This window comes from Gavia stellata, chromosome 7 (genome assembly GCF_030936135.1).
Source record: "Gavia stellata isolate bGavSte3 chromosome 7, bGavSte3.hap2, whole genome shotgun sequence".
In the NCBI taxonomy this organism is placed as follows: domain Eukaryota; kingdom Metazoa; phylum Chordata; class Aves; order Gaviiformes; family Gaviidae; genus Gavia; species Gavia stellata.
The window spans coordinates 19,202,874-19,224,020 of NC_082600.1; the positions used below are offsets into that span (position 1 = coordinate 19,202,874).

The window sequence follows — 21,147 nt, forward strand, 5'->3', positions numbered from 1 at the left end:
GTAGATTACATGCCTCTTATTTTGCTGGAAGTTAGCGCGCTCTATTTCTGTTTGCATAGCAGACAATTATATAATAAAACAGGTCTTCAGCTTCATGTGTATACAATTATGAGAAAGCAGTAGTTCCTCAAAGAAGGCAATTTTGGCATCATTCATAAAGCGTGTTTTCAAATGTAAAGTATGGAGTATGCTGAGTGAAAAATGTAAACGCGTATGGATGTATGTGAAAATAGCACATGAGTGAAAGAGGATAGGAGAAACATGAGCAAGGGAAATAAAATAAAAAACACATCTTGGAAATGACTTGACAAGACCAAATCAAAACAGCTGTAAAGCTGAGTAAACTCCAAAGCCCAGTGGCACACACAAATACGAGGAGAATTCTAGTGTTCCTGAAAGACAGGGACCTGTCTGAATGGGTCACTGAAAGTACTTGGATGCCATACGTTAAAATGATTATCTCTTTCCTTGTGCTTTTGTATAAAAAATAATTTGTCTCAGTGAGGGAAGTCTGATGGCTCTGATCCTTTTATGACTGAATTTAACTTTCTCATTGACCCTGGGACTGTGTCCAATAAGCAATCGCGTATTAAATAACTGATAATATTGCACTTTGGTTTCAATTATTCCCATCTACTGTGGTTTGTTTTATTGTGTTTTTCAGGTTTGATAGCTACATTGGATCTTTGGTTGTGGTCTCCTCTGAATTACAACACTGAAAACAATGGCAACAGAATGTATAAAAAACTGCTGTAAATGGTGTTTCTGCATGGAAAAAGAAAAAAATGATCGTGAGTTCTGACATAATGACATTGATTAAGGGTTTTGCTATTCTGGCTTCATTAACGATGAGTTTTCCCATTAATAAAATGACTGTGTCACCCCTGATAAACTTGCATTCTTTTACAACATCCAAAATTCTTTCCATACCTCCACTTGGAGATTGAAAACATGCTTGTTAGTGTTATGAATTGGAATTGGAACTGAAAAATAACACTTGTCTGAAGTCTGCTCCTTGCAGCCTGGAATGCTGTCCAAAAAAGCCAACTTTTTTACCCAAGGTTGTGTAAAGGTCTTCTATCTTTCGAACTCTAAGAGTGAACACTTTTTTTTTTTAACTCCCTGTGGATTTGCTGTTAGGCTTTTCTTTGGTGTCTTAGTTGTTTGAAGAACTCTTCAATAAGACAAGTGTACCTCTTGTAAGAATTCACTTAAGACCAAGGTAGCTATAAATATAGAAGCCTGGGCAACAAAGAGTTTGGATCAGTACAGGTGTCATGAGGATGAATATCTTTTCCAGGTGCTAGTCCTGAATAGTGGTAAAACTGAATACTAACAGCCGTTAAGTAATGTATCAAGCACAGATCCTATTAAACAAAAGAGATCTGTTCATAGTATTGTTCAAAACTTAATGCACATGTGGACTATCTGTTTTTCTTGTTCTTTATTTTTAGCAGTTTCCATGGTGGAGGGATCTGAAGCAGTAGCCGCAAGCAAGCCAACCGTTGTAGAGAAGCCTCCATTGTCTTCTGTGTCAGTGAAGCGTCAAGTTGGCTGTTCAGAGGATTATCTGCTTTCTAAACTGCCCCTGGACGGTCAGGAGGTACCATTTGTGGTCCCTCCATTCAAATTGGCTTATGTACAGCCAAAGAACCTTCCTAGTATCTCACATGCTGGAGGGATTCAAGGTAAAGCATAAAGAGCATTGCTGAAATAGTTGTTTAGCTTCTGCTACTCCTTGAAAGTTGTCATATATTTGCAGAACTTTTCTAGAAGCCTGGTCTTGTTTCTTTTCTCTCTGGACATCCAGAGAGGTTTTGTGAAGGATGTCATCCCACTATGAATCACTGTGATGTTGCATGAATAAAACTGAAAGGGAGGATTGCACACCAGTGCTCATACTCAAAGTAATGGAAGACACTTAAGGGAAACAGAAGCTTTAGTAAAGAATTTATTGGAGGCAAGGAAAGACCTAACACATCCTCAGCATCCAGATCACTCAAGTAAAGAAGGAGGATGGTCTGGCTTTCATGTTTAATGTACTGATATGTCTTAACATACTAACACATCTTCCTTTTCACATTTTGCCAATAGATAGCATGTGCTACTACATGGCAGATTTTTTTTCCCCCTACTATTTCCTGCTCATTTTGCTGCTCTTTGGGAGGCCAGGGTCACAGATCTCAGTGGTACAAGATTGCACATGATACTATGATTCCTTGCTTCACAACAATCTTGTGCTTCAACCTCTGCCAGTTAGTTCCATGCTCAGACTGCCAAAATAATGTCCATGCAATTTAGGCACAGTGGCATTTTAAAAGAATAGGAGCCTGGCCCAGTAACGTGAGTTACAGGGCATATGCTATCGCTAGGCTCTTGGTCCTGCCAGGAGATGCCTAGAATTAGGTAAGGGAAGATTTTGGCACAGGGGCATACCTGAATGTTTCTTCTCTAGAGTTGCTTTGCCTCAAGGACGGCGATAAGCGGATAATATGCTTTTAGTCCCACGTGACTCTATTTCTTTTCTGAGGGTGGAAACCTTAATAACTGAAAAAAGTCAACCACATGTTGCATAATAACTAATGCAGTACTACCTAACCTTTTTGTGTTTATGTGGTTTTACTCCCACTCTTTTATCTTCTCCCCAGGTCCTTGCTGTTGCTTCTTTTCTCTTCCTGCATGCCTATTACCAAACTTCCTCCTCACCCTCACCCACCCCTTCGGGTAACACTGGCACCAGAGCCAAGCTAAACAGCCTAGCAGAGCTTTTCAGTATAGACTGGCCATTCTGTGCCCGATCTTTTTAGTGGGCTTTATTTGTGATGTCCGCCTCACCAGACATGGACAGGTAACCTAATAGTTGGAGGTAGAACACGTGAGGCCCTTCCCATCTCTGAGCCTGACCTCCTTCAGCCTACCCGCTTCCCTGCTACTTCAGCAGCTAGTTCTTGTAAGTCCATACTTGGACAAGGTACGGAAATGCAGGACATGCTCCTGGGAATCCCCTTTCTCACTGGGTCTGGATTCAGGCTCTGCCTTCCTTTGTCCTACCTCATCTTGAAGATACTGTACAGAGAAGTCCATCAAGGACTCTGAGGACAAATGTTCTCCAGGGAGAAGGAAGATGTGTCTAACAACCTTTAGATAAACATTTTCTTTGTTCATGGTGTTCTACACAATCTTATCCATCCATGACTTATAAACCAGTGACTTGTCTTCACTGGGAATTCTGCTTCATCATCGTTTCTGAAGGACCTGGTGAGCAGAGTGGCCCTTAGGCTATAAAGCCAGTAGATCTTCTGGCAGGATGTCCTGACTCTTCATAATTGTCTCTCTTGAGCAAATATTTTAAATTCTTGAACCAGTATTTGAAGAGTGGCTCTTATGTCAAGTAGGCAACTTCCATTTCTCTTTCCAAATATAAATACTTATTTTGTAAAGTACAGCGTTTTAAGCCTCATTAAAGTTGTGTTTAAAAATGCAAAGTTTCCTTTTTAGGGAGATTTACTAAATACAGTGAAGTGTGCTGTCATTCCATCTTCGCATTAGCCAAAGCACCAGCATATTCAAAAAATGTATTTGGAGTATTTGCTTCTTAGACCATTGTTAAATATCTGTAGAAGTCCAAGTTCTGCTCTCAGTTCCACTCCATTTTCTGTGCATGTCCGACCGTTTTCCTTTAGTGAAACAGGACATGCTCAGTGTTAGCTCTTGGCATCCCTTCTGAAAGCAATTAAGTTCTGGCAGCCTTTCACTTTAATACTCACTGTAGCGTGTCTCATGCTCTCACAGAAGTAAGCTAGCAGGAAGGAGTGTGCTCCTGGTCTGGAACACTGGTTTTTCCGTCATCTGCTGTGTATCAATTCTTTATGGCCTCACTTCTAGCGTTTATCCTAATTCACGTCATGTTCAAGCCCATTATACTTGAATTCTTGCTTTATCATCTCTCATGTTCCATCTCACTGTTTTAGTTATTCTTTTTTACTTACTCTACTAACACCTGGAGGAAAGGATTTTACAGCAGTAATAATTTGCCTCTTATGGTGCAACACACTTGCAGAATTGAAGGCGCTTTATAATGGGGTAAAGAACCTTTTAACAGACAGGTTGAAGTCCAGGGAGGTGAAGTGAAGGAAGCAAATGTCAGATCCTGGCAGAGTCCAGGTCACCCCATCCCCATTCTCTACTGTACCGTTATATATGGCTTATTTTCACTCCAGACAGACAAAATGAAGCACTACAGCAGTGTTCTTTACTGTTCTGCTGACCAAGACATGCTTTTTTTTTCTGAAATGATTATAAATAAAGGAAAGAAAAATAGGGCAGCTGTGCTGTAATGGGCTGAGTAAAGGGCTAGGATTCAAGCATTCTCAGATCTGTCTGCTTGTGCCTCAGCCAAGAATTCAAGTCATTTTGGACCAGTGATTTTGCCACTGAGAGACTTCCTATGGAAATTGGATGACAAGGAGACGGCAGTCACAACTTACATTATCTTTCCATACAAGACCCTCCTGAAGGTCTGGGGGTCCATTAGCCAAGTGGGAATGTCCTGGGGGTAGGCAGCCAAATAAGTCAGAAGTTTTCTGTACACATGGCCCTACTTTTCCTGTTAATTTCTGTCTTGCTGTCTGACATTGGAGCCTTCTGTATTTTAACTAGTTAGGCATTTACTGTGGAACTCCAAGACAGAGTGTGCATAGCTTTTTATGGCCAATTTAATTCTAATGTTTGCTAGCACACTGTGGAAATCTGACATAATGTGTATGTGTTGTTTTCTTTACTTTTTCTTTCTCTTTTTTCCTTTTCCTGAAGTAGATAATATTGAAATATTTTGTCCTTTACCTTGAAGGCACTCTTTTGTTCTTTGCCCTGAAGCCAGGCAGCATGTGCTATGTCTGGAACTCTTGCGTTTGATGTTTACTTGTGCTCCGCAGAATCTGCCAGAGCCTCATTTGGTGACCGGAAAGCAGAACTGCACAGCATGTACCAATGGCCCCGCTATGACGTGTACAACCCATTCTATTTGGAGCATCGGGTTTCGCCAGATCTGATTAGGCGTTTCCAAGCAAAATCAGACAATAGGAAATTATATGGATCAGGTGAGAAGGACCGCACGCTTACTTTTCTGTCTTCCTCCCTTTCCCAAGGTGTACAGGTAAGAGAAAAAGCCATTAGTCTATGGAAGACATGTTTGATTATAGCAGTTCTCAAACTGGTCTGTATGCTACAGACACTTCTTGGTTGGTGAATCGATCTGTGGAGCCAGCTCTGCTTGATTTCCAGCTGCACTGTTACTTTCTGTCTTTTGGGGGCTTAACAAGGCTTGCATGCATCACATGAAGGTAGACAAATTGGCAAAGCAAGCCAGTGTAGCTGCGTCCAATCCAAAACAGGATGCAGTACTAGAGATTCTAGCTACCAGTAATAGGAGTGTTTCAGCGAAACAGAAAAAGGAAGTTGGGCAGTATGTTGAGAGGAAGAATGCCTGAGGAGTATACATATGGAGAGAGGAACAAGCACCAAAAAACATTCAGGAGCAGATGATAAGAACAGGTGCAAAATGGGAAGTGATGCTATATGCCAGGTTTTTTGTAGTTTGCTTTTGAAGGTGCAGACATGTCACCACTTCTCATTGCTAAGTGTGTTTAAGAACAGGGGAGGGCTGTGAAATAGTAAAGGTTTAGATAGAAAGTATTTGGCTACCTAGGTAAAAATTTTCCTCTGTGCTCTTCATTGGTATATGTATCCTATAATGAATGCTGTTTAGAGTAAAGTAGATGACTAAGTGTTGCTTGCTGTGAGTGATTGCTAAGGCAAACACATTCAGAAAACTCATATACTTGAAGAAATGTACACACCTTTATATCAAATCAGAAGCTGGCAACAGCATGCATTTTAAAGAAGTTTTATTTAGAATGGTATAGTATGCCTATTTTACAGCTGGAGGAAATGTCTCAGTCTGTGTTCTGTTTTAAAAATAATTTTGAATCACCATAGAGACTACATGAAAAGACTACTCCATTTATTATTTTTTTTAAGAGAACAAAACATGCATAGAATTTTAGCAGCCTTCAACACATATGCTTTTGCTAGGCTATGTAAGCACCTGTGGTGGGAGCCAAATGGATTTTATGAAACTGTCTTGAACATCTTCCCTTTTTCCGTTTTAATTCAAGCTAAGTAAACACTTCACTAGTTTTGTCTTAGTAAGCTTAAACACAAGAAAGGTCACTTAAGTGTGTCTAGAGTACAGCTCTAAAATGCCGCCTTCCTCCAGAGTTTTTGGCAGCTGTTTCAAAAGTTGGATGATTCTCTTCATGTGCATCTATAGACTATTTAAGCAAAACTCTAAGCCTATTTTGTTGCAGCAAGTGCTATGATACTTTTCATATGTGTGGGCTTAGAACTACAGAATGTGTTTATTTGGAAGGTATGAAGTTAAATTCTTGAATTTTCATGTGAAGTCCCTCATCTTAAAAAAAAAAAAAAAAAACCAAACCCAAAACCCAATCAATCTGAAAAATAAATTGATTTAATATTTTTCCAAAATTCTAGTTATTATTTGTAAGCAAAATATGTTTATGGTTAAAATTTTTCTGCTTTTTTATATTTTACAGACAGCTTTCTCAGTGTAAAAATTGACATTTTTTTTTTCCATTAAAAAATTTAAGTTTTTGAAAAAGGCACCATCTCTTCCCTCTACCACCCCCATGTTCTTTGAAAACTTTAACCAGCTTTACTAGAAACAGCAGATCATACTGTCTTTGAAGCGTTTCAGTGATTTGTAACCTGTAGGCTCAAGTGGATGTTTCCCAGTAGTTTGTGAAAGTCATGAGAACTGAATATGGAATTAATTTCCACAACCATAATCAATTTTAAATCAAGTAATGGGCTGGTCTCTCCTGTTTGCTCCCATTATATCAAACAAGGTTTCTAGGCCTCGTATGATATTATAATGCTATTCCTACACCAGACTCAGTGAACAACTCAGCTCTTTTGTGTCATGCACAAGAGAGAATTTGGAATTCATGCCAGACCTACAGACCTTCATTAAATTGTCTAAATTATGCTGTTACTTTCCTTTCCCTCCCATGGGTTGTCAAAACTTTCTTCATCTTTTGTTCTCTTTTTCTTCCTTGGGAAAAGAAAGAATTATTCTTTATTGTCACATCTCACAATAAGCATAATTGGTTATTTCTTTTGATAGCAATAAAAGGGAAATAAATTTTCAGTAATGAGTGATGTAATCCTATTAAGCTATGATCAGTGAATTGTAATGGAAGTCTTCTGAAATACCGTAACACAGCATTGCAACAAAAAGCAGTTAATTGCATCAGATAGTCCTAGAAGTTAAACCATACTGCTTTCATTCATTTCAGTATGGGTCAGTTTTGAAGTTGGGAGGCCTTAAAAACCTCTCCAATATCACTGGAGTCAGCAAAGGTTCCTGAAACAGTGGCATTAGTTCAGCTCTCATTTTCTACTGTTGCTGCATAATATGCATAGACAATGTGCTTTAGCACTGTATTTCTTTGACGTTAAAAGAAAACCGATAGGATCTACTTAACCGTCTCCAACTGCTGAGGAAACTACCCTTCTATACAATAAAGATCTTGCTTTTGTGCTATAACAAATACCTGTCATCTTCAAGTTAAGAACTGCTTTGTCTGAGATCTAGTAAGGGTGCAGAGTATGGTGCTTTGACACTGTGATCAGTAAAGCTGAGGAGATGAGGCCAAGTTTAGTAGGCAGCATGTTTTTGCCACTGGGTTCTTTACTGTGGAAAATTTTTAAAAAGGAGACCAGGCTAAGCCCCAGTTCTGGCTGACTAGGCTTAAAGACAAGGCTTTTCTGTTTTGCTAAAGCATCTACTAAAAAAAACGTTTCTCTTGACAAAGTAACTTTGAGGCAGGCTCCCCATTCGACCAGTGCTACCAATGTGACCAAGTAAGTTTGAACTATTTCAAAGATGGAATTGATTAAGATATTTTAATGGCTTGTTCCCTCCATTTGGTCCTTTCAGGAGAATGTTTTGAGAAAGGGAGGTTGGGAAAGGTGCTGACGTCCTTCCTTACATGTTATTTAGCTAGGATTCAAGTCTACCATAGGTCTACTTAAATTTAAAAAAAAAAGCTTCTTAATTATTTTTTTTTCCTAGAAATGATGCTTATATGTTTTGTATTATTCTCTTTGTCTTTTTAGTTAGTGATTTAAGACCTAGTGCTTTGCCTGTATCATTTGATGTAAGTCGTTCAATGTTTGATCTCAGAAGTCCACCTCATCGATTCATGAAGGTGAGTTCCCCTTGTAACTTAGAGTATACTGAAAACTCAGTTTACTTGGTGTATTTGTTCCTGTTGCATTGTGTTCTCAAAGTAAACACTGAAGGGCATTGTACTATGCACTGGAAGGACTAAAGGGAAAAGTTCAACGTCTTGACCAACTTCAAGAGGCTCTTTCCTGATGTCTTCTCTGATTACTGCTGTTCTGGCCCAACGAGGCTGTTGAGAAACCTGAGTAGGCTGTTAGGCAGGACAAGACAGACAAGAGGTTGTGGTTCATCATATTATGATTTCTTCCATCAGTGGAAAAGTGGAACACTAGAAGTTTCCATTGATGCAAAATACACTGCATTTTTTTTTTCAGATGATTATCTTTTACATAGAGATGAAGTTGCATATATATATATCGGTGAGCAAAAAAATCTGTGCTGGCCATATCTGTCCTGTATTAGCTCTTTGCATCAAAGTAGTAATTCCATGCTGCTGGATCAAGAGATTAGTAGGGAATGAGGCAATTATTTGAAATTGTGTGTTGTGTCCTGTCTCATGGTAGAATCTCTTTGGCTTTTTGCATCTGTTGCTCTGAATGAAGTGACTTCATTTTTTGCCCTCAGAGATACGATTCATTCTCCAGTGTACCTAGCAGTACCTCTTCCAGGAAGGATTCGCAAGGCAGTAACAGGAGTCTGGGTAATGTTTGTTTGTTTGTTTGTTTATCTTGTAATGAAATATTTCCCTTTGCACTTGAAACATTAAGCTGTCTCTACTGTTGATGTTTTTGTTGTGGCGTTGTTTGTTTGGTTTTTTTTAATGAATCTGATTAGCAAGTTAGTTTGGAGATTACTTTACAATTTGAAATTAAGAGTTTTGGACTTGCACCTTCCTGTGGTCAGGAGATTGAGCAAATGAGCCTTTGAGAAGTTCTCATGCTTTTGAAAAATTCATCCCTGGATTTACTACCCCAGTGAACTAAGAAATTACAGATGTTCTGTTAGGATAGAATGCAGCACCTTGGTCACAGCTCTAGTGCTTTTTATATATCAGTATTTTTCTGTGGGAAGTGCCTGGAATCCAATACCCGTATTACACTGAGAATTAGGCAAGAATATTTCATGCAAACCTAGTATCCTTATTTATGGAAGAATGCTGAAAGAGTGGAGATACCGCAAAATAAACCCTCAAAAATGAATCAAGTTCCCACAAAAGTCACCCTGCTGGAAGTCAGAATTTCACCCAGTCTCCTCAAAAAGAAGACTGGAGGACAATGACCTAGTTTCAGTCATGACAGAGAAATGCTGGATACTAAATGGTTCTTCTGACTTGGAGAAAAGCATAATAGTAAAATGTTTACTAGGCTGGAATTGAAATCTGAGGAAGATAAAAAGCAGGCCAATTTTTAAACTCAACAGTGAAAAGTGATTAATCCAAGGGAAGTGATAGATTATAAATGTGTTCTGGGTGTCTCACGCACATGCTTTTTGTCTTTCTAAAAGTTGTTTGAGTACAGCACAAGTTATTAAATTCAATAGAGATAACTGAGGTAAACGTGAAGGCTTTTAGCTATGCAGAAGGTCAGGCTACAGGACTTCATGGATATTTTGTCCTTAAAATGTAGGTGTTAAGGTATTTCAAACTTCTTTTGAGAGAAGTTTTCAAAGATAGGCAGTCCAGCTACTAAAGAGTTCCTTTATTCTTGGAATGACCTTCTAAGATACTGCATTACTTCTAAAAACGCTAATTTGCTTTCTTCCATAGATACTATTACATTATCAGGTGATGAACGAGACTTTGGAAGACTGAATGTGAAGTTGTGTTATGTTTCTTCAGTAGAACAGATCTGGATCACAGTTTTACATGTAAGCAAATATAAACAACTTTACTCAAATGGCTAGGTTACTATACTTAGTGTTAATTCTCATTAAATTTGGCTCTCTGTTACTTTAAGGAATACTTTTAGGAGAAAAAGAAAATTACTTCTAAGTATTAATATAAACAAAGTTCAGTCAAATGTAATACTGAGCTTCATTCACAGTATCTTCCTCTCCTTTATTTTTTTTTCCCTTGTACTTTCTCTTCTGCTGCAGTCAATAGTAAAAAGTAGTATATAACTCTTTATGTTACTATACATATGTTCTGATTGTGGAGTGAAGAACTGTTCAGCATAGATAAGAAAGCTGAGCTGGTCCTGCTGTGGAAATTTTCCTCTGGAAATTTGGAGGCAGCAAATTGGAGCAACTTTGGAGGCAGCATTTAACTGACTTTAAATCTAACAGTTCCTTCAAGGCAGAACCATAATACCATTTTGAGGACATATAGCTTCTTGTGGCTTTTTTGTTAGCTAATGTGATACTGTTATGCTGGCTGTTTTATACACTTCCAGGAACTGTGACTAATTTTTAGGCAATGGAACTTTGAATAGTCAAAAACCTCGTAACTATGTCAAGTGATGAATACTACATAAGGGATTTCATGATTTATCTGTTGTCAAATTGCCACATAGTGAAATCATTAAAATCTACCGAATAACTTTTTACCCTCTGGTTGTGAAAATTAATTATTAAATGATCTGAAGTGACACAATCATTACACTGGCTCTGATTTATATACAATATTACAGGAATTATTTATAATTCTAGAACAGCGTAGAAGACTCTGCTTCTAAGTTGTCTGAAGGCCAGAGTCTTACAGTGTCTAAACTGACTGTGTTTTCAATGTTGCAGTGCAAAGACCTGAGCTGGCCTTCTAGCTGTGGCGAAAATCCTCGTATCTATGTCAAGGGAATTCTCACACTGCCCAAACCAGTGCAGTTCAAATCTTCTGCCAAGGAAGGGTGCAATGTAAGTAGAGGCAGGGAAAACACCGAGAAATCTTTTTCCCCAAAAAAACAGAAGTTAAATGTAAATGGATTTTTAAAATGGACCAAACATCCACTCTTATGCCATGTTTGCTGTGGTAGTTGCCTAGGTTCAGGTTACTGGGGTTTTTTATATTTTTTTTTTTCCAACTTCTCAAAATCCTGTGAAAAGCCTTGTTCCACTTCCTCCCCCATATCCACTCTTGCATTGTACTGTTGCCTTCCTTTTCTCCCAAGTCTGCAGGACAGGTACGCTCATAGGGGACTCAACAATGAGCTGCTGGCTTTGGCAACTCAGTGGTGGGGGACTGGAGGAAGCCTGGGCATACCTGTAGGTGCACATTCACCCAGGGAAGGTAGATGATGTTACTGCCTCACACTAGGGCAGGAGGCAAAGTTCATGCTTTCTCTTTACAGAAAGTAGTAAGAATTGGTCACATGGGACAAGACCCCTGATAGTGGCAGTAAAGAAATATTAAGGGGGTGCAAGGTAAAGCAACATAAGCCTTCCATAACATGAGTCAAAGGTGAAAGAAAGTAAAATTAACAGGAGAGACTGAAGCAAAAGGCCACAAGGAGAATTTGCTATGACAATGTGTGTATGCTGTTGTAAAGCTCCAGAAGAGATGGGGTCAATTTGTTATGGTAGTGAAAAATAGTCCAGTCCCTGCCAGGGTGTGACAATGAGGTGGTGAGTCTGTGGGGGCTTACCACTGTAAAAGCACACTTTTCCATGGCAACCTAAAATGGTAGCCGGGAGCAGTGGCTATAGGACCGGGAAGTCCTGGTTTCTAGGTTTCAGGCTCAGTGCAGCTCTCTTACAATAGTGATGTTACCCCTCTGTTTTTCTTTCTAGGACATTGAATTTATGGAAACTTTTGTATTTGCTATTAAACTGCAAAGCCTGCAGGCTGTCAGATTGGTATTTAAGATCCAGACACAGACTCCCAGGAAAAAAACAATTGGAGAGTGCTCTTTGGCACTGCGGGAGCTCAGCTCAGAGGAGTCAAGTCATTGGCTGGATATATCTCCTCCTTCCAAAGCACCTGTAAGTGCCAATACTTCAAAAGTGTGTTGTTATATCACTTAGAAAGAGTTGCTGGAAATGAAAGTAAAATAATTCAGTACTAATTCAATGTTAACAATAAAATGGGGGGTTCTTTCTCTTCTTTTTTCACCCACTTTCTTGGGGAGAGGCATTTTGGTGGGGAAAAAACGCAAACTTTTGAACCCTGCACATAGCTGTTCTGGTCATAAACTGCAGCTGTTTCTGGGAAAAGAGCTAGAACAAGCTCTTCCACACCATGGCCCACAGCTTGAGGGAGGGGCATTCTGGGGAAATGTTTAGCAAAGGACACCAGGTAATCGCCTTTTCTGGCCAAAAAAGCATCATAAGATCCTTAGGACTCACAGCAAGAGCTCAGAGCAAATAGAGTCTGCTTTTGTTATGGAAGAAAAGTGCTAAGATCTTCAGTGGCTTGAAACTGCAGAGATAGCTATATATTTAATGTTCAGATTGCATGCTGTGAAGTAATAATTCATACAGTTCATTTCCATTAGCGTAATAAGAAGCAGGTGGTTTTCAGAGTGGGATTTCCTTTCCCCCCTACCCTCACTTTGTTTCTTTTACAGATTGTGTCTAGACGTTTGTATCTTCAACAAATTAAACTTGAATTAGCAATTCAAAAGCAAATTTTACCTAAGTGTGTCTGAGTAATATAAGTGATGCTCTTGATTTCTAATATAAGTTACACTTGACATTTTTTAGTTCTAACAAGAATAACCATATTGCTTCAAAAGCAGTCAGATTAAGTGAAAGAGGAAGGTGTTTCAGAAACTGCTTCATCCCAATGTAAACTCCTGAATCATCTCATATCTTCTCTCTGTGTGTTGGCTTTCCTCACTATTATATCAAAAAGCCCTCCAGACACTGCTGGAATTCATCCCTGTACTACCCTGCGAGGCAGCAAACTACCCTATTTGCCAATAGAGAGCCAAAGCTTAGAGTTGAGTAAGTGGCTTCCTCTCAGGGTTACACAGAAATTTTGTGGCTGAGCTGCAAAGAGAATTTGGGTCTCTTTGAACTGGAGCCTGACTTCTCTTTATCTGCTCTGTTGCTGTCTCGCTTGGTGCATTTTGCTTCACTGAAGTGTGTTAAAACTTGAAGGGAACCAGGACTAGCAAAGTCCTTTTAAATTAAGGCTGTCAGGAAAGCTGGGTCTCCAGTGGCCTTCTCTTGCTGTTCTTACAGTGTTCAGAGTACATTAGCATCTGACAGGAGAGTAATGAGAATGCATCAACACAACTTGGCCACTAGAAAAAATTCTGAAAAAAATTCAGACTGGAGATCTCAGTACATTCAGAGTGGGGGGGTGGTGTTTGTATGTGCGTAGGCATGTAAAACACAAGTACTTCCATAACATAGGAAACTCCACAGCATGCAGTCACCCTAAATATTCATGGCATAAAGTGACAGGGCCTTGTATCTATGGAAAGCATTGCTTATATCTCCATATTGCAAAATTCAAATGTGTGGGAGAACTCTGACAGTTTCTCTGTCAGTGGAGTGTATGTATCTGCTCTTACCATTGAGGAATCTTTCCCAGGTGAAAACTAAGGGCTCCTTTATTTGTGCAGTATCTCTGACTGCAGCCCACAAGGGCCATATGTGTGCTGCACATAAGCAGTCCATCAGTGGAGCACATGTGCTGTAGCTATAACAAGTGCAAGGTGCACTTACTTACTGTGCATCTGCAGGTTGTGTATACAAGACATGCTTATATTTCTGTCCAGGAAATCCCAGATAGAAATGTGGGAACCCAACATATGACAGAATTCCTGTGTTTCCTGAGTTTATAAGCAACTTAATCCAGATGTTATGGCAACATTCTTCTGCTTGTAGGTGTGCCGTGCAGAACTTCAAGTAGGAACTTGTTTTCAAGCAATAAACAGAAGGATTCAGTTACAAATTCTTGAAGCACAAAACCTTCCAGTTTCATCTACACCACTGTCTTTAAGTAAGTTACATCACCTCTCTCATGCCTCCTGTCTAAAAGCATTTGTAACAGGTAACTTGCTGCTTAAATGGGTTGGCAATTCATAAAATTCCTTATAAACCTCAGACTAACATATTGTGCAGTACATTTCCATTGTCAAGGCTTGTTTCCACAGATGTCTTACTTGATTACTTTTTGTTTGGTTTGAAGCTATGTGTTTATATATATTTTGGAAGATTTTTATCCCAATATTAATCCTGACATACAAGAGCATTAGCTTGCACTTGCTGTTTGGATACTGTGTTAATCAATTCAATATTATTGAACATGCTCTGTTTGTGTGACTAGTCAGGAAAGCTATTGTACAGTTCTTTTGGCCAGACTTCTGGGAAATTGTTGCAATTTGAGCCATCCATGTGGATCTTGTCAGTTCCTTACTGGGTGTGTTTGTGAGTAACCCTTTTTGCGCTATGTCTTTTTCCCTCCCTTTTGTGCTAGATTTCTTTGTGAAAGTTGGAATGTTTAGTACAGAAGGGCTGATCTATAAGAAGAAGACTCATCTTCTGAAGTCCACTAATGGCCAAGTGAAGTGGGGAGAAACAATGATATTTCCAGTTAGCCAAGCTGAACAAGGAATTAGCTTTCTCATCAAGCTCTACAGCAGAAGCTCAGTGAGAAGAAAACACTTCCTAGGACAGGTTGGTTTTTGCTAACTAGCATAATATCCTTTACTTAAAATCCAGTTCCACAGGTTTCTTGGTATGAGTTTTAAAATACTGTACATAAGGTGGCATATAGCAAAACAGTAAATTCTACTAAACTCTTGTGGATGTAACCCAAGAAAGAATAGTACTGGGCTTTTAAACATGCACTAACATCAGAATGGGAGTTGACATTTGATTTTGCTATTAAAAAGAAGTCCTTAAGTTATTTTTGTGTGGAGTATTACTATGTGAAAGACTCCTTCCTACAGACAGACATATGATCTCCTCCTTGCCTCTAGGCTTTCTGAAGAAAACAAACATAGCACTCACAGGAGCTCCACGACCTACAATGTACTGTACAGAAAGGGGGTGTGTTGGATTACCATACCAATACACTTACAAACAGGTGTGTGTAAAAGGAAATATCAACAGCTACAGTATCAGACTGCCTTCCTGGGTAAAGCAATGCTGAAATCAGCACATATTCTAAATATGCATGATCAAGTGATAACATAGGTGAATAAACACGAAATTATTTTTCAGTTGAGTGCTCTTTTTTCTCTCTTTTTTTTTAAATTTTTTACAGCTGGAACTTCTGTAGTATCTCTTTAAAAGCATTTGGGTGATCATATTTATTTAACCACCATAAAACTTCATAGTCTAGTCTCTATTCTCTCTGTCCTCTTCCCCTGTTTGTTCTAATTTACCATCATCTTGTCCCTTCTTTCTCTCCTTCATGGTACAGTGAGAAATAGCTGTTCTAAATGCTCAGTGCTTTCCCTGACCCAGCTAGAGTTAGTAGGAGAATTTTAATATATGCATAAATGAATAATGTGGAATTGATTTTGAGCCCCCAACTGTAATGTGCCTTGTCAGATGAAGGACTGTGCTATCGTTAGGTACAGAAAATGGTACTGTCCCATTCTGGTGAAGTTTCTTGTGCCTGTTGAAGACATGCAGTTATAGAAGATGCTGATGTGCTGTTGAAATGATGTACCAGCAAGAGTTATGTAACCTTCCTCCATTTTATGGAGCCTCATGTCACATGTATTCCATCTTTCTGTGATTCCTGTTGGTGGAATTGGATTTGGAATAGGAAAAGAGAAAAAATTGGTCTGTTTAGTTATGCTACCTTGGGGCAAAAATAACTGGGTATGATTTTGCAGTCACTTTGCAATATGTGAGGTCATCTCAAGCTGACGAGTTTCATTTAATCATGAATCATATTTTTAGGGGGAAGAAATGAGCTACTTCTGCTCCTCAGAGGTTATTTGGAAAAGGTTGTCTCAGCTCATGCAGGCAGACATTGCCACATAACACATGAAGACATAAAATATGGCTCAGGGAAAAATGTACTTTGAGCAATTGGCTGGGTAGCTGGAAAAAGATGAATATAGCTGGATCTATTAACTTTGTTCTTCAGAGAATGATGTTTAATTGGATGCTGTTCTAAGCAGACAATACTTAGATTAGACTGCTTTTACAGGCATGTCTTTAATCATGAGCAAGATGTATATTGAATCTCTGTGGATGAAACATCAGCTGTCTATGGTATTCTGGAAGACATTATTCTCACTTCTTGAGGACTCGTGCCTCGGCAGTGTAGGCTAAATGTACTTCATGGTGAAGGTTTCTGAGAAGTCTTAAAAAAGGACTCATTCTTGGAAGACTTGAGGAAATAGAGTCCTGTAAATAAGGATACATACTTACATAAGCAGAATTCTTTTGGCAATGAAGGCTGGTGATATTGTTCAGGAGGAAAACTTCCTACTTGTACCTCATTTCCTTGTTTAATGGCCACTATCCATTAATTGAATACTGAGAAGAAACGGACTCTCACTGCGTGACTACATGTGGTATGGGCATGTTAGTAACCTCTGTGGAATGCAGGTTTGGCCCTGTCTGTTGGAGTGTGCAATTTTAAATGCTCATGGAAATGCTGGACAGCTAGCTTGGGATGCCAGATGGCTTGCAGCCAACTGGAGTCTGAATGCATAGAGCCATCACTGGCCCTGATGAGCCCTTGACCGCAGCACGTGCATTTGAATGGAGCAAGGAATGCTTGACTTAAAACATCTTATTAAGCAGAGAAACATTAGTATGTAGTGAGTTCTCTAAACTATTTACTTAGAGGCTAAATTTAAACGCAGACTCCCTGTGTTCCCAGCTGAAAGCCAAAATATGTTAGTCCCAAGAGAACTGTATTTGTTGCTGTGATGCTTTGATTACAGTCTACATGTTCTATCTCGTTCTACACTTCCATGGTATTTATTTGGAACTAATAAAGGCTGTGTTACATCAGGTAAACTCAATTTTATTTTTCTTTCTGTTTCTTACTGCAGATCTGGATAAGTTCTGATAGCAGTAACAGTGAAGCAGTAGAGCAGTGGAAAGATACTATTGCCAACCCTGAAAAAGTTGTTGTTAAATGGTACAGCATCGGTCCATCTTGAAGACTGGAGATGCAACTCAGGACTGATTTTTTCTACAAAGATACTCCTAAGCTGTTTCAAATAGTATAAATAAAAAGAAATATATTGTCTACACAAGTTCTTCAGAAGGTCTCCACGGCATCACACCTCCATGGTAACTGGGAAAATTCAGAGTTTCACAAAGAGAAATACTGGATAAATATTATTTAGAGGAAGACTTAGGAACTGGGAAAAGTGCTCATTTGATTTTAAAAAATCCACCTTGAAAAATACATTTTTGCTCCTTTCAGGCCCCAGAGTCAGAGTTTCTCTGACTAACTGTGATCTTTGCAAGTGGGACCCTTCAGACTTGCTCTGTTTGGGTGAATTCTGGTTGGAATCAATGGAATAATACAAAGAGGCAACAGCCCTGCCTAGGATCAGGGCCAATATTTTTCGATAAATTACTTTCTTATATAGAATTCTTACACGTAAACCACTTCCTATCTAATCAACAATGTTGTAGCATTTCCTTACATTGCTAAAAGCCAGACTGACATGTACAAAGGGTAAGCAAATATTTCCTGACATAAGTGCTTTTTGATATTAATTAAAATGCAGCACAGTAAGGGACGCAGACTTTGTTTAAAAGATGGGCTACTACTGCAGAAGTATTTTTTACATGTCTAGGATGCTGAAAAATTATGTGTGGGAGTATATTTTTGTTACTTGTTTCTAGCAAGAAGAAATTACCATATTTTTATTGCAAATTATATTCTTCCTACAAAATCCTAAGATTATTTTTTCTATTAGTCCCTGTATTTTCAGGGGTGTATTTATTCATAGTTACTTTTCAAGCGGGAAAATGCCATGTATATAATTGATAATATATACATCTAAAAGCACAGACCTCTTTGCACTACTTTAACTACTGGATTTTGAAAATATATATATTCCATTAAATCCACTGCTTACACATTTACTGTTGGCTGTCTGGACTGTACGAATACGTATGTTCATGTAGATGCTGAATAATTGTATCTTGGATCCCATTCAAACATCTGACATGAACTAGAGTGGCAGTGAGAGCACTCGCTTCTGGAAGGCAAAGAACAGTGGGGAGTAGAGAAAACACAGTAACAGGAAAGCATGTTGTATTTAAGCGTAGAGCTTGGAGCATCTTTATTTTAACTTTCTTGACTTTGAGTAAGGGTCAAGAAAAAATGGAATCTTAGATTATTTTTTTTTATCAGCTGATAATTGAAGCTTTTAAAACTTCAATCATCCAGATTTTTGTTGATGAAGTTTAATATTTTGAAAATGGGCAAACAAAAGGATTTTCCCAGGCTCTTTTTTGACCAGTTTTTATAAATGCACTGAAAAAGTTTTTGCATGTTACTCAGAGAGCAAGCATCAGTTCTAGCTCTTGCTGACACTCTTTGCAAAGCTCCCAGTAGGCCCAGAGGATCTTGACTGACAGCATTAACTTCTAGCCAGTTACGACACTTGGGATGAGCCTGGCCTGTTGGGTAAAATGAAAAAAGGAACTGGACCAAGCTGATATTCTTGGAGTATCTTTACTTGAATTCGTGGATCTTTTTTATTCATTGTCACTGAACTGCAGTAAATAAAAGTGCGAACTAACTGTTTCCTTATGCAGAATGCTGCTCTGTTTGAAAGAGAGGACAGGGACTGTCCCACTGTTTTAGAGGCTTCGATTACCATGAAAGTGGCTCTGCAGGGATTGCCAACTCAGTGAATACTGTGTAAAATGGACTTTTTGGGCTGTTTTAGGACACCTAACCTTTTAAAGGCCTGACTAGTAATGTGTCCTTTTTCCTATGTTAATATTTAATCTATGTGTTTATAATAAAAGTTATGAACAGAAAATATTCCTTTTTTTTTTCCCCCAATTGTTTATACCAATGTTTACCAGCATCTCAAACTGAAGTTCAAGTCCTACCTTTTTCTCTGAGAAAATGCCAACTAAGGAATTGTATTTCCTGTAGCGTTACATGTAGGGGAGTTGACTGCTAACACATTGAGGAGATCTATAAGGCCTTTCTTTGGAAGATGCGCATAGGTACTAGAGCACTCTGAAGAACGTACTCTGAGGCACTGCTTCATCCTGTATTCATTCCCAGGCTTTGGGGTTTTCTGCATTTGTGTGTGCATTCATGTAAGCATTTAATGAATTCTTAATAGTTGGCTAAAGACACTGAGCTTTTTTTCTACAAAATTGGAGCATTTAAGTTGCTTGTTGCCCAGATTTGTTCCTCAATTTGTCCAGAGCACTACAATGTTCTTGAGGAAACTCATTTCAAACTTATTTCAGGTTTAGAAAGCAGAAAGTCCTTTATTTGTCCCACCACACAAAATTTGGCTCTGTTTGTTACTAGTCTCGGCTGAGTCAATGCATGTTCCATTACTGAGAGCATGGCAGTGGAGCGTTGGGATGTCTGTCTCTGTGTGCACTCCAGCCTTGTTACGTAGCAGGGTAGAGAGGGAAACAGGCAATACTCAGCTGCAATAAGATGATGAGGAAAAGAAACTTGTGTTGCACTGTTTTAGCCTTTTTTGGGTTTGTTTTCGTTTTTTTGTTTTTAACTGCTCTTTCCTAATTACTGGCTGCCAAGATCCTGGGAGGGAACCAGGAATTCTCTTTGCATTCACTACTGAGGAAAATAATCTAGGGATGGAGAGGGACCTGCCCAGCTCCAGAACCAAAAAGTCCCCATTCGTCGCATGAGCATTTATCTTGCAGGTAGATCAAAGCTGTGCTTCAAACAACCTGAAATAATAGTCCAGTCCTCCTAATAATGCCTGTTTCGGTGCTTCTGAGGATGCCTACCAGGGAAAGGGGTTGTGCAGAGGATTGGTTACCGTGGGTTGGAAAATGAATCTGTTTTGGAGGATGGGGGCTGCCAGTGAGCTAATTATGTGAAGTTATCTGTTTAAGAGGTGTTGCGGAGGATGTACGGAAATGGAGAATGGCTGGAAGGAAAAGTCTTTGTAGATTATTTTCTTCCACATGCATGTTGAGAAGACACAAGGGTCCATCCGCACTGATGGACTCTTGAACAGAATTGTGAAAGATGGAAGATAATTTGTGGTGTAGTAGAATCAACCAGTTAGACAAACTTATTAGGTGTCACATAAAGCATTTTTCATTGATGATTCATTGGGTCTAGAGCTTATCAGTGTGGTTGTTTTATTAGACAACGGTCCTCAAGAAAAAACATGAGACAAGGGGGTACATGAATGTTCCTAGCACCAGTCCCAGGGTACAACTGTCTTTAAAATGGGGTGTTCCAGCAGATGTTATTTCAATTTGAATGTCTTAAAAGACCAACTAGAAATCGCCTGCGATGTCTTGCCTTTTAAGTACAGAATATTTTGCTTTACTGCTTAGTGACTGCCTCACTATAAATGCATGTGAGACTCTGGCTCCTCCAAATTCAGCTCCTGGCTTATTTGAGACTCAGGCAATTTTCCAGAAAAGGAAAATGATGCATCATTTGAAGACCAATCCACGATATAAATTAGCAAGGAACTTTATGTACTCCAGGATACATGCAAGAAGGAAAAAAGGTGTCTCAGAGCACTCTTCTAATGGTGACAGCTGTATGTTGTCCCTTAAATGCATGTTTAGCCACTATTTTGATTGTTACATCCAAGTTTACTGTCAGTGAAAATACAGTTATGAATGCTATTTTGTCAATACACTTAATTTGTAGATATAAGGCACACATGGTTTATAGTTGGATTTGTTGTTGCTTCTGGTTAGTGACTCAGCTTCCTAACTTACAACAATTTTGATGATCAGTAGAGGTTCAGAAGCTGCACCAGTTTTATTTCAATCAACTCCAAAATGGATGTAGGTGAACTGGCACAATAGTT

General features: G+C 38.9%; 1 protein-coding gene across 2 annotated transcripts; it reads left to right on the forward strand.

The window, feature by feature from the left end:
• Window positions 1-670: 670 nt before the first annotated feature.
• TC2N (tandem C2 domains, nuclear) lies at window positions 671-19,064 on the forward strand. Of its 2 annotated transcripts, none has more exons than XM_009821703.2 (11): window positions 671-791; window positions 1,455-1,688; window positions 4,935-5,099; window positions 8,203-8,294; window positions 8,897-8,972; window positions 10,038-10,138; window positions 11,003-11,119; window positions 11,993-12,184; window positions 14,039-14,153; window positions 14,631-14,830; window positions 17,179-19,064. In XM_009821703.2, exons 1-11 carry the CDS (start codon window positions 725-727, stop codon window positions 17,287-17,289), a joined length of 1,470 nt encoding a protein of 489 aa, XP_009820005.1. In that variant the 5' UTR covers window positions 671-724; the 3' UTR covers window positions 17,290-19,064. The 2 variants fall into 2 exon arrangements, with proteins under 2 accessions (XP_009820005.1, XP_009820006.1); XM_009821704.2 differs by having other exon boundaries at window positions 1,458-1,688.
• Window positions 19,065-21,147: the final 2,083 nt, after the last annotated feature.